At 48.9% G+C, this 13,687-nt stretch overlaps 1 protein-coding gene across 9 annotated transcripts in view; it reads left to right on the top strand.

Moving 5' to 3' along the window:
• The first annotated feature begins 1,960 nt into the window (after window positions 1-1,960).
• MARK2 (microtubule affinity regulating kinase 2) overlaps window positions 1,961-13,687 on the top strand; it is a 70,478-nt gene continuing 58,751 nt past the window's right edge. For 5 of the 9 annotated variants that reach the window (XM_012463137.2, XM_012463134.2, XM_012463141.2 and 2 more), the window contains exon 1: window positions 2,261-2,413. In XM_012463137.2, coding sequence (XP_012318560.2) covers window positions 2,360-2,413 — 54 coding nt within the window. In that variant the 5' untranslated portion in view covers window positions 2,261-2,359. Of the gene's footprint in view, window positions 2,414-13,687 lie in introns of all 9 variants that reach the window. The other 4 variants (XM_012463144.2, XM_012463142.2, XM_012463145.2 and 1 more) reach the window with 1 other exon arrangement.

Raw genomic sequence — 13,687 nt, 5'->3', positions numbered from 1 at the left:
AATCAAGACAGGGAGACAAGCTCCACAGCCTTTGCAAAGCTAGTAAGGAAGATAAAAGGATAGGTAGGTTAGGGGTCAGAGCCGAAGGGCAAAGGGGTGAGGCAGGGGTTAAAGCTACAGTGAGAAGCATGGAGGAGATGGAGTCTATTTAGACGAGAGTGTGGACCAGGGCGAGACTGCTGGAACATCAACCACCAACTGCTTCCTCTCTGTTTTCTCTGCTTTTATTAGAGGTAATACCAGGCAATGCGTCTCCCTTTGGCCACCAGAGGGCAGATGATTCTCAAGGATTGAATTTGGGTTGGGGGAGTGAAATGTTCTCTGTCCTCTTCCTCTCTTTTCCTCACCTCCATTGGTGTGCCTTCACCACCTTCTTCCTCAACGGGTGGTGCCTGAATGGAGCTGGGGTGGGGCATGGGGAACTGTGCTGGAGTCCCAGGGATTTACTAAGAGTGTGGTGATACCTGTTGCCTTAGGAAGTACTTTCATACCCCGCCAATTACATCTGCTCAGATGCCTGTTTCTCTGATTGATGGGATGAAGGCTGGCTCAAGATGCTGTAACTGGGAGTTGGAGGTCAAGTAGCCCGGGACCAATCGGCAGTTTTCCCAATAACTCCTGGGTCCTCTCTGCTCCTGTGTACCTTTGAGAACCTGTTGCTTGAGCCTGGTTTCTGACTTCTGTGGGGCCTCTGCCTCCCGCCCACCTTAAGCCATGGATGGGAGGGTGTGGTTCCAACGTGTTTCAGCTACTATGGGTGAGGACAGCTTGGTGCTGAGGAAATCAGCCCAGGATACTGCCTGTCCTTGGTAACAGTGTAAGGGGAAGTGAGGAGTTGACTGCAGTTGCCAAATAGACTTCCTGTTAGTCAAGGGCTCTCCAAAGCTGAGGGGGACCTCAGAGTTCATGAATCCAATGGCTTCACTTTACTGATGGGGAAAATGAGGCCCAGAGAAAGAAAAGAAACTTTAAATACCTTATCTTGCAGAAGCATTTTAAAAGGTAATTGGAATACAGAAATGTCATTTCGAGTGTCAACGTAGAAGCAAAGGCATAGGAAAGAGGGGCCTAAACTCAGTGATGTTACGTGATCACGCAGCATTTTCACTTGGCAGAGCTGGGGCTGAACTGCAGGGCCCTGGACGCTCCCGCATCCAGTGCAGAGGACGCTGCCCTGGGTCTGCCTGGGGCCTTGCCGAGCCCTGCAAACTAGATGCGAGGATCCATAGAAGCCAAGATAGACGATGGCAAGTGGTGGATAGGAGGCAGACAGGCAGTAGATTGATTCTGCATTTGACAGGTATGTTGATAGGCTAGATGATAAAAGGGAGGTGGATTTTTTGAGCTGACCGACAGACAGAAATGAAGACAGGAAGTTGCTATAGAACCAGAGGATGCTAATCGCAGGGACGGCTAACAACCTTGTTTTGTATTTAGTCAAATCACAAGCGCGGACAGGTGACCGGCGCTTCCTGTTCAAGATTTGAAAAAACCCGAAAACTGACGGAAAGACACGAAGCGAATCAGACTCCGAGAGCCACCCGGGGAAACGACCGGGGGCTCGGAGTGCCTCGGGTGTTGCCGGAAATGGCCGACGACCGTCCTCAGCAGCGCGGAGGGAGGGGGCGTGGCCGGCTCAGCACGCGGAGCAGCTTCGGGTGTTTCCGGAAACTGCCGAAAGCCCTCTTGAAGTGGGCGAGGGAAGGCCGGTGGGCGTGGCTGGATTGTTGTGTAAGGGGGCGGAGGGGTAGATACCCGGAGTCGCTTCGTGAATTTCCGTAAACAGAGCCGAAGTTTAGTCTTCGGAATGAGGAGGTGCGCGCGTCCCCGGAGGTTACCTTCTTCGGCTGTTTCCGGAATTCACCCGTAGTCTGTGGCCGGGAGGAGAAGGCGCGCCCCACCTCCCTTCTCTAGCCGCTTCGGATATTTCCGGCTGCTGCCGGCGGAAAGAGCCGAGGGCCGGCGGTGGTGGCGGCCATGTTGGGAGCAGCAGGTCCGGCGGCGGCAGCCTGTGTGCCGGGCGCGGAGCAGTGCAGCTGAGGGCAGGGGAGGAGCGAGGCAGGCGGCCGGCTGCGGCGGCAGAGAGTAGGCGGAGCGGCGCGGCCGGGCCGAAGGGCGGCACAGCCCAGCCGGGGGTCGGGGGGGGTGCGGTCCAGAGCCGCTCGGAGCCGGCGCGGCCTAGCCCGAGCGGCGCATCCCCGGGCTGGCGTGAGCGGCTGCCCGGCCTCCCCGCACCCCCGGCCGGGGCCCATGCGGCGGGTGCTCCTGCTGTGAGAAGCCCCGCCCGGCCGGGCTCCGCGCCTTCCCTTCCCTCCCTTCCTCCAAGCTTCTCGGTTCCCTCCCCCGAGATACCGGCGCCATGTCCAGCGCCCGGACCCCCCTACCCACGCTGAACGAGAGGGACACGGAGCAGGTAAGGAGCCCTGAGGGCTCCCCGAATTCTGTGACTGGGCCCCTTGCACCTTGCGGAGCCTCCTCCCTCTGCTCTCCTTGTGCCCCTGCTGCCATCCTGCAAGCCTCGGCTGCCCTGTCATCCGGCTCCCGGCTCCGGCCCCTCACATCCCGCTTCCGAGTCCTGACCTGGGACCCACCTTGTCCTGACTCCAAGCTGTACACTTGTCTTTCTGCCAAACCCCCCTCTCCCCTCACCACCCTCCTGCGCTCTTCCGTGTCACCTCCCCAGCTTCCCTTTCTCTTCCCTTTTTCTCTCAGGGGCCTTTCTGGTCTTCCTCCACCCACGCTTAAAGCAGCCACCCTCCCGCCCCTCGACTAGCAGCACCCCGCGATTTGCCACAGATCTTTGTCCACCTCTCCCTTCGTCTCTCCTGCCTCGCTTCCCCGCCGCCCGCACCGGTTCTGCTAGTCTCTGGTTATCACCCTCAGGGTCCTTGCCCTGGACTGTGCTCTCGATCTTGGCCCCTTGCAGTTCCCTCATATTTTCTACCCTGCTTCGTCGTTTTCCAAATTGTGCTCTCCCTCTTGCTTGCAACCCACCAGCTCCACCCTCATCACCTTTCCAAATCCTTCGCCTACTCTTTGCTCATCACTTTCCCTTCTTTTCTCCAGGAGCTCCCTGAATCCTGGCGCTGGCATTTGTCGCTTCCGTGTTTCCCACAGCTGTCATGCGCATAGTTTTCCCACAGGTTGCCTTTGGGGTTCCAATCATCACTCCCTTCAGAGTCTTTGGATCCCTCTTGTTCTCTTCCCCTTGGGTTTGGCTTTTAAGTCTCTGGGCCTCCTGTTTCTCTCTGTGAGTGTTCTACCAGCCTTCTTCTGGGCTCTTCCTCCCAACCGAAAGACACTTTGCCCCACCGTGTTAACACAACCTGTTGCTCAGTCTTTTCCCGGACCTCGCTGCATCAGTTTTTGCCTTTCTGTCTTTGTACACTGGAACACAAACCATGATGCCTTTCTGTGTCTTCACTCCCGTGCCTGGCACTTCTCAGAGTATCTTCCTTGCTTGTTGCCTTCCTGTTTCTCTACCCTCACCCCATCTTCCTTACTGTGCCTTTTAATCAGGGTTGCCCTTCGTCTCCACGTTTGTTTCCTGCCTTCTTCATGTCGTATGTGTCCCCCACCATGCTTGGATCCATTCTGTTCCTATCGGCTAGTCTCTGTAATTCCCAGGAAGTCCAGGTGTTTTGTGTGCTAGTTTCTTGAGCTACACCTCAGCCTCACGACTCTACACGGTCCCCCCTCGTCCTGGCAATCAGTGCTATGGTTTGTCACCCAAGTCTTAGTTTCTGGGTCATCTCACTTTTGAGCAGAGAAGCATCCACTTTCCACCCCTCCCCTTCACCGTCTCCAGCGTCCTTTGCTGACTGCTCTGTGGAGAGTCCCCTGCCTGTCACACCTTTATTGGTGGAGAACTTTCCTAGGCCAAAAAACTTGACTTGAAAAAGGAGCGCTTCTGCCCCAGGGCTGCTGTGCTTTTTGACTTCTTTCCCCTCATTCCATCCTTTATGTTTCCCTTTTACTCCCTTCTTTCTTTGTAGCCCAGTAGAGCAGTTGTTGTACTCTTGCATGTGAAGATTCTTCTCTGAAAAATCTTACCTCCTTTCATTTACTGTGTTTTTCTGTTTTGTCACCCCCTGGCTCTCTGCCATCTGGGCAGTTAGGAACTCAAGAAAAGTTCTAGACAGAGTTTTCTCTGCAGGGTTGACCCTTTTATTACTTGTGGATTATTTGCTTCTGGGGGTGAAACAGGGGTTGAGAGGGAGGGATAGTTGATTTCCATTTCATCACTGGGTTTGGCAGCTGCATGGGACAGAGGTCTTTGGAGACAGAGGAGCGTGTCTCACAGTCTTTCTCTCCCTTGCTTGCCAACTGTTCTCTCTCCTTATTGGGAATCGCTTTCTCTAGGTCCTCTTGAGGTTGCTTATTCCATCCTTTTTCCTCTCACAACCTTTGTTTGAGCAGGTAAACCCTGCTTAACTAGAGAACTTTCCCAGACTGTTGATCGTGAGCTGGTAGGAGGAGGCCAAGTGACTGACCGGCACCCTCAGGCATTTGGGGAGTGGCGATGGAGTGCCTGTTCTCTCAGTGAGGCTGGTTGGGGGGCATTGTGTTGAGCAGAGTAGCAGACTGCCTCAGTGTGGTTTCTTTGTGCCGTTTACTAAAGGTAAATGTACTATTGCCATGGTGTTTTTCTTGTGATGCGTGTGTTGATTTCCTCTCCTCTTTACATGCCTAGCATACTGCTGAGCGTATAGTAGGGAATCCACCACAGTGCACATCCACTGAGTTCATGATAGCAGCAATCAGTGACCATTTTGGAATGTAAGTAAGCTCTTTGCTCTTTGATAACTTTGCCCAGAGCAGTAGCTGCATACATTGTCATCCTGTTCCAATTACAAATTTACCCATCCTATTTCTACTCATTATGGACTTAGATTCTCCTTAGCCCCTTCATACCTTCTGTTGTTCTCAGGGTAGCCAGTCACAGTATTGACCTAATATTAAGTCTCATTCCAGTAAAAGCGGGAACTTTGGAAAACCTTGGATGCACCTATTCCATTCACATTCCTGTATTCTTTTTTTTTTTGAGGCAGAGTCTTGCTCTGTCTCCCAGGCAGGATTGCAGTGGCATGATCTCGGCTCACTGCAATCTCTGCCTTCCTGGTTCAAGCAATTCCCCTGCCTCAGCCTCCAGAGTAGCTGGGACTACAGGTGTGCACTACCATGCTCGGCTAATTTTTTGTATTTTAGTAGAGACAGGATTTCACCATGTTGGCCAGGATAGTGTCAATCTCCTGACCTTGTGATCCACCTGCCTTAGCCTCCCAAAGTGCTCAGATTACAGGTGTGAGCCACTGAGCTCAGCCTGATTTTTAAAAGACAAGCAGCAGCTCCTTAGGTCACAAGGCCAGGAATATCAAACATTGGCCTTCGAGAATAGAGAATAGATCATGCCACCAAGTGAAAGAAACCTCTTCTTGGTCCTGTTGTGATTTTAGCTAAAGTGGTCATGGAAGCTTGGTCATTACTGTAGTCTTAATGTTATTTTTTTAAAAAGGGGATTTAGTTGGGCTGATTTCCTCCCCCTAAAAGTCCTCTGTCACCTTATTTAAATTATTTAAACTGATTTTACCAGAAAATAGGTAAACAAACACCACTGGTTGTCTCCAGTCTCTCTTCTTTCTCTTCCTCTCCATCTTTAAAAATGTGGCTGATGAGAACCTGTTTCCAGGAGACCTTTGATCACATCTGAAACACACAGATACAAAATACTGAAGCATAAAAATAAACCTTGTGTCGCAGGGAGATTGTGAGTTTGCTGTTGACTTTGCTTATAACAGTGAAAGTAGGAGATTAAAAAAAAAAGTTGAGTCCTGTTTTTTTGTTTTTTTTTGAGATGGAGTTTTGCTCTTGTTGCCCAGGCTAGAGTGCAATAGCATAGTCTTGGCTCACTGCAACCTATGCCTTCCAGGTTCAAGCAATTCTCCTGTCTCAGCCTCCCGAGTAGCTGGGATTACAGGTATGTGCTGCCATGCCTGGCTAATTTAGTATTTTTAGTAGAGATGGGGTTTCTCCATGTTGGTCAGGCTGGTCTTGGACCTCAGGTGATTTGCCCATCTTGGCTTCCCAGAGCTGTGGGATTACAGGCGTGAGCCACTGCATCTGGCCAAGCTCTGTCTTTAAGATGGTTTTTGTAACATCTGATTCCAGATGTGCTTTTTCACAGCCACGGACTTCTTTTGCAGAAGGAGGGTTCTAATCTGGGGCTGGTAGTTTTGGGGATTCTTCGTCTGTGAGCTGAGCTTTCTGTTCACTTCTTTTCCAAATGACTCTGCTGGCCTGGAAGCTTGGCAGTTGTGAAAGCAATCAGCAAGATGACTGTTTGTCTTCAAGCCAGCAGCAGCAGTAACAGGCAAGCCTGGAGAAAGGTCCAGCTTCCAGACTTCACCTGCTTAAGTTTTCCATAACATCTAGGGGAGAGGCTACTCAACTTGAGACCTGCCCCACCTCTGGGCCTCAGAAACTGTGAGAGAGGGATTAAGAGAAAACTCACCCCACTTCTGCTGCAGTGGGCAAGGGAGGGGACTGCTGTCAGGCTTCTAGGCAGTGAATGGCATTGTTTATTCTCTCAGTTCTAGGACAGGGAGTTTGGAAGTACTGGTGAAGAAAACAAATCTAAGTTACAAGATCCTGTAAAGAACAGCTGAACCACTCCAAACACACTATTCATTGGACCCCAGTGTTGACTCTGGAGATACATGTATATATAAATATATATATAATATAAATATATATATAATATATAAAATATAAATATATATATAATATATAAAATATAAAGAAATATATATATATATATATTTATATTTTGAGGGGGATACAGAGTCTTGCTCTGTCGCCCAGGCTGGAGTGCAGTGACGCAGTCTTGGCTCACTGCAACCTCCACTTTCTGGGTTCAAGCGATTCTCTTGCCTCAGCCTCCTAGAGTAGCTGGGACTATAGGTGCCCACCACCACACCTAGATAATCTTTGTATTTTTAGTAGAGATGGGGTTTTGCCACGTTGGCCAAGCTGGTCTCGAACTCCTGACCTCAGGTGATCTGCTGGATAAATATGTTTTTTGTTTTTGGTGTCACTTAGGTAGATTGGCTCAGCTAGCTAGCTTCTCACTGCACACTCTGAGCTGTTCAGCAGTGTGCCCTGGTGCTAATTCTCACTCTGTCCTTTGATTCTGGCCAAGGTGCTGCCTTCTGGTCAGGAATGTGGATGAATGTTAAACCAAATAGTGTCATTTTCAGCTTGACCCTAGAGATCAGGAAGGAAGTGTTAGAGCAACGGCTTTGGGAGTCCTTGGAGTTCATAGAATTACCATATTGTAACTTTTGGACCTGGTAAAAGTAACTTCACCTAGTAAATTATCATAATTTCTCTCTGGTCAGGCACCATGGCTCACACCTGGTATTCCTAGCACTTTGGAAGATAAGTCAGGAGGATTGCTTGTGGCCAGGAGTTCAAGACCAACCTGATCAACAAAGTGAGACTCCATCTCTACAAAAAATTTTTTTTTAATTTAGCTGGGCATGGTGGTGCATGCCTGTTGTTGCAGCTGCACAGGAGGCTGAGGCAGGAGGATGGCTTGAGCCAGGGAGCTTGAGACTGCATTGAGCTATGTTTGTGCCACTGCTCTCCAGCCTGGGTGATAGAGCAAAACACTATCTCAGAAAGAAAAAAAATACTTTTCTCCAATTTATGGACTTTGGGAAGTAGCTAAACAGATAGATAAAAGGCAGTTGTTGAAACTTGGCCTGCTTCAGATTAAAATAAAGTTTGCACAGGGATAACTGAATCTTTCAGACTAACCAAAGATTGGGCTGGAGATTTTTCTCAGCGTAAATGTCCTAAGCAGAGTTGGTGCCTGTGAGGTAGGAAAAGATTGAGACTTGTTTGCTTAAGAGGTTTGCAGGGTTAGAGCTCTTGGGAGTCAGAACTTCTCAGACTAGATTGTATCCCTTTTGGACAGAACAACCCAATTCTCAGTGGGCATTTGATCAGGACTAACCCAGGCCTTCATGAACTCTTTCCCATTGAGCACTTAGCCACCTGGCTGGCATTTCTCTTCTCCCAGGAGCTTCCATGAGGTTCCTACATATGTATTATGTCGACTTGAATGAATATTTTATGCCTAGAGTGCAGCCAAGCCTCAGACTTTGTGGCCCATTATCGACAAATGGGGTAGTGGGTGGGCGCCACCTTTGGCCCCATGATAGCTTCTCTGCTAAATGGACTTCCCCCCAGCAGCACTTTGAAGCCCATTAATGGATTGGGATGAAGTAACCTCAGCAGATGGAAAGGGTGAGGAGGGTGGTCATCTTCCTTCCCCTAGACTGCCTGATGAGGCTTTCCTACAGTAACCAGGACCAGCCTCTACTCCTCTGCTTGGTTAAGCTGTGGATTGGAGCTATCAGGCCTCTACTTTCAGAAGACATATGGAAAGAATTTGATTCTCTTTTAGCCATGGTGGGGCTGCCAGTTTCCCTACTTTCCCATCAAAGCAAAAATTGAGAGGGATGTGGAAAGGGTGGGTGGAGTTTAAACCTGCCGCTTCCTCCTTCAGAGGAAGTTCAGCAAAATGACAAACCAGATAGGTGGCTGAATTTCCTTCTCTTGATGGGAGATTCCAGTATTTGTACGTTTTGTGCTTGAAGCTTGGATTCTCCAGGCTTTTTCCCAGCCTTCATCAAACATGAGTGAGTCACTGAAGTGTTATCTATGCATTTTCCCCCTTCTGTCTCAGCAAAGGGAAGAGTAAGCCTTTACAAACCTCATGGGGGAGGAAGTCACCCTCTTCCCACTGCTGGAGAGCCAAGCTATCCCCAGGTTAACCCTGAAAGTTCTAACTCCTGAGCAGAACATTACTGCCCCCTGCCCCTTCCTTTTTGGTATAGGCCATTGAAGGTCATTGTTCATCTTTTGTTTGTTTGTTTGTTTTTTGTTTTTTGAGATGGAGTCTCACTCTGTCACCTAGGTGGGAGTGCAGTGGCGCGATCTCAGCTCACCGTAACCTCTGCCTCCCAGGTTCAAGCAATTCTCCTGCCTCAGTCTCCCAATTAGCTGGGACTACAGGTGCATGCCACCACGCCCAGCTAATTTTTGTATTTTTAGTAGAGACAGGGTTTCACCATGTTGGTCAGGCTGGTCTCAAACTCCTGACCTCGTGATCTGTCCGCCTTGACCTCCCAAAGTGCTGGGATTACAGGTGTGAGCTACCGCACCTGGACAAAGAATTTTTTAATAAGTTACCTGGCGGAGCATGGTGGCTCACACCTGTAATCCCAGCCCTTTGGGAGGTCGAAGCAGGCGGATCATGAGGTCAAGAGATTGAGGCCATCCTGGCCAACATGCTGAAACCCTGTCTCTACTAAAAATACAAAAATTAGCCGGGCGTGGTGGTATGCGTCTGTAGTCCTAGCTATTCGGGAGGCTGAGGCAGGAGAATTGCTTGAACCCAGGAGGCAGAGGTTGCAGTGAGCTGATGATGCCACTGCACTCCAGCCTGGGTAACAGAGTGAGACCCCATCTCAGTTAAATAAGTTTTCTCGGTCCCTGTGGAGGTTCTCTCCGCAGATGTCTGTCTTTGGGTTTGCACTTATTTCCCCCTGCTTGCAGTTATTACATTTCGCATTAGAAAAGGGCAAAAGTAAATTTATTTTTTTTTACACCAAATCATTAGTTTTAGACTTATAAAACCAAATAATGAACAAATGATTTGGTAGGAGAGGGAGGGAGATGGACACTGATACTGGTGGCTAGGTATCCTAAGGGACAACTGGTGCGGGCAGGAAGAGAAGAGGGCTGTGTTCAGTGACTGGCTCCCAGCCACCTTTTTGGCCTTTTTCTTCTTAACATGAGGAAGGCGGAGCAGACCAGGGGCTTCTCTGTAGAACCAGTCAAGCTGGTTTTGGGCAGCCTCGGCCTATTTTCTTCTGTGCTCTTTGGGAAGTTGGCAATACAAAGGTCTGCCTCCTTTGGGGCTGTGTTCGATGAGGCGTAAGTTTGGAAGACATCTATCTGTAAACAACCCCTCCTCCCCAAACACTGAATGGGTCTCTGAGCTGTTCCTTCATTCCAGGGAGGAGGCTTTCTCTCACCGTATGCTGAACCTGAAGGCAGCTTTGCTTTATACGCCTTTCGCTGGAAGCTCTAAGACTCCTTTTCTGGGGCCCCCTTCCCAATTCACAGTTTGGCAAAAGGCCCTCAGCCTGGCCAGGAGGAAGGGACTGGGTCTGCCTTTGGCTCCTCATTTATGGGTCTGGAAGGGGATCAGGATTCCTGACTGCTATTATCTGGCTGCTAAATTCAGTGACACCCCAGGCCTTTTTTGGTCCACAGTGGGACTGTCTGTTCAGGCCTGCTGGGAAAGAAAAGAGAGAAATAATATTTATACTCTTTGGCAGCTTACAGGCACTTCAGCCACAGGAAACAACCTGTAGGAAAGGGGGGAGCTGCCGGTCACCATGTGTGCCGACACTTCCTGCAATAGCAGTAGGGAGTCTTTGTCAGGGAGCAAGGCCCAGCCAGGTAGGATTGTTTCCCAGTCTCCCAGCTAAGCAGGAAATGCCAAAATATGAAGGTTTAGTAATTAGTATAACTACCTGCAGACAGGGCTCCAGCCTAGACCTTGTCCTTGAGGGCTGGTTGCCCTGTTGGTAATACAGTGAGCTACTCATTGCTTCTGATGACCATTTCAGTAGGAGTTTTGCTTTGGTTTCTGATATCCCACATGCATGGTGGCTCCCTTTTTTCTCCACCTTCTTGTTGTTGTTGTTGTTGTTGTTGTTGTTTTTTCTGTTACCACACTGCAGTGCAATGGTACAATCTTGGCTCACTGCAACCTCCGCCTCCTGGGTTCAATCGATTCTCCTGCCTCAGCCTCCCAAGTAGCTGGGATTACAGGCATGTACCACCAGGCCTGGCAAATGTTTGTATTTTTAGTAGAGACGAGGTTTCACCTTGTTGGCGAGGCTAGTCTTGAACTTGTGACTTCAGGTGATCCGCCCTCCTTGACCTCCCAAAGTGCTGGGATTACAGGCATGAGCCACAGCGCCTGGCCTTGTTTTTAAGAAACAGAGTCTTCTTAACATCTCTTTCTTGAGGGAAAAAAAAAAAGAGAGACCAGAGTCTCACCCTGTCACTCAGGCTAGTGTGCAGTGGTGTGATCATAGTTCACTGCAGCCCCAAACTCCAAGGCTTAGGTGAGTCTCTCACTTCAGCTTGCAGAGTACTGGGACTTCAGGTCACACCTGACCCACTCCACCTTCTGGAAGTTCAATCACCCCATCACTTCCTACTTCTTTGCCACAGAAGACTCTCACTGGCTATCTTTGCATGTAGTGTTGAAGGCACTTGGGGATTGTTGCTTTATCTTTTTGCCCATGAAAGTTTGAATTACTGGTTCTCCCGTCACAGGAAGTGAGGTTCCTTAGGCCAGCTCCGTCTCACATAGCATACTGATTATGTTGAGCTTATGGCACAGTTGAGAGGAGAGTCCAACACTTTCTGACTTCCAATAAGTGGTTCCACTCTGGTTAAGAGCAGGTTTTGTGAGCTGGGGGCAGTGGCTCACAGCTGTAATCCCAGCACTTTCGGAGGCCAAGACAGGCGCATCACTTGAGGTCAAGAGTTTGAGATCAGCCTGGCCAACATGGTAAAACCCCATCTCTACTAAAAATACAAAAATTAGCCCAGTGTGGTGGTGTACACCTGTAGTCCTAGCTACTCAGAAGGCTGAGGCAGGAGAATCGCTTGAACCTAGGAGGTGGAGATTGCAGTGAACAGAGATGTGCCACTGCACTCCAGTCTGGGCAACAAAGTGAGACTTTGTTTCAAACAATAAGAGCAGGTTTTGTGGCTACATTTCCTGTATTATAATCCTGGATCATCCTCTCCCGTGTTCTTAGCATCCTTTTGTGCCTGTTTGCTCATCTGTAAAATGGGAGAAAGCAGTACCTATCTTAGAGGTATAGTTGTTGTGAGTATTAAAAGAGTTAATGAATAGAAAGCACTTAGAATAGTGCCTGGCACAGCAGAATAATCATTGTCATTATTGTTCGAGTTGAACAACACAGTGAATTTTATCTGAACACCACACAACTCTAGGTCAGTATAAGGGGTGATGTTTGGAATTTCTTTGTAATCAGTTAAAAAAATCTTGTTCTCCTGGCATCTTCAAGCCACTGGGGTCCTATAGGTGCTTTTTCTAATATATTTTTTTAAATTGTTTATTTTTGCTTTTTTTTTTTGAAATGGAGTCTTGCTCTTGTCACCCAGGCTGGAGTGATAGTACAGTCTTGGCTCACTGCAACCTCCACCTCACAGGTTCAAGCGATTCTCCTGCCTTGGCCTCCCGAGTAGCTAGGATTACAGGCACCTGCCACCATGCCTGGCTAATTTTTTTTTTTTTGTATTTTAGCGATAGGGTTTCACCATGTTGGCCAGGCTGGTCTTGAGCTCCTGACCTCGTGATCCGCCTGCCTTGGCCTCCCAAAGTGCTGGGATTACAGGTGTGAGCCACCACGCTTGACCTAGTTAGTTTGCTTTTTTACCAATCACCTATTTGAAAAAAAAATGGAATGCTACTAGAGAGATTTATGTACTTCTGAGAGCACTTTTAGCTCATTTTTTTTTTCTTGAGACGGAGTCTTGCTCTGTCTCCAGGCTGGAGCACAGTGGCTCAGTCTCGGCTCACTGCACTCTCTACCTCCCAGGTTCAAGCGATTCTTCCACCTCAGCCTCCCGAATAGCTGGGACTACAGGCGCATGCCAAACGCCCGGCTAATTTTTGTGTTTCTAGTAGAGATGGGTTTTCACCATGTTGGCCAGGATGGTCTCTATCTCTTGACCTCATGATCCACCCGCCTCGGCCTCCCAAAGTGCTGGGATTACAGACATGAGCCACCACACCCAGCCTTAGCTCATTTTTTATAAGTCATCAAGATTAGGTGGTTTTCTTGATTAAAGAAAAAAAAACACTACCGGCTGCCTGCCTATATTTCTGTATTGCAAATGATGGTGGTGGATGTGCAGCCTCATCCGTGGCTGGAAGGCCAAATCCAAAGTCACCAGAGCTTGGGTTTTTGAGAGTTGAGATCTGAGTGTCAGAGGGGAAGCCCTAGGATTCTCTGCAAATCCCCACCAAGAGCAGGGATTCATTTCATCATGTTCCTTTTTTTTTTTTTTTTACTCTCTCTCTTTTTTTAAGTGAATGAGAGGTTCTTATGTTGCCCAGGCTAGCCTCAAACACGAAGCCTCGCTTCCTGAAGCTCCAGGAGAACTGGCCTGAGCTACCGTGGCCCCCTTTTCTTTTCTCTTTTTTTCTTTCTTCCCCCACTTTTTTTTCTCATGGGTTCTCGCTATGTTGCCTAGGTTGGTCTTGAACATCTGGCCTCAAGTGATCCTCCCACCTTGCCCTTGATTTGAACCACCACACTCAGCCATGTTCCTTTCTTCAAGTACAGTATTGACCCTTTGATCACAGGAGAAAGCTCCCTGTTTCTCTTAAAGACCATGTGGGAACTTAACAGCCGATGATTGTAGGTTCCTTTTTCCCTGGTAGAGTGGCCTTCAAGGGCAGGTTCTTGTTACCTCCCTTTCAGAGACCTGAAGGGATACAGGCATTTCTGAGCTGCTCCTGGGAATTTGTGGACTTTGAATCTTGAGCTGAGATTTTGGT

The sequence above is a fragment of the Aotus nancymaae genome, unplaced genomic scaffold (genome assembly GCF_030222135.1).
Source record: "Aotus nancymaae isolate 86718 unplaced genomic scaffold, 86718_ANA_hifiasm-v0.15.2.pri h1tg000059l, whole genome shotgun sequence".
In the NCBI taxonomy this organism is placed as follows: Eukaryota; Metazoa; Chordata; class Mammalia; order Primates; family Aotidae; genus Aotus; species Aotus nancymaae.
This window is presented reverse-complemented; position numbering and strand designations above follow the sequence as displayed.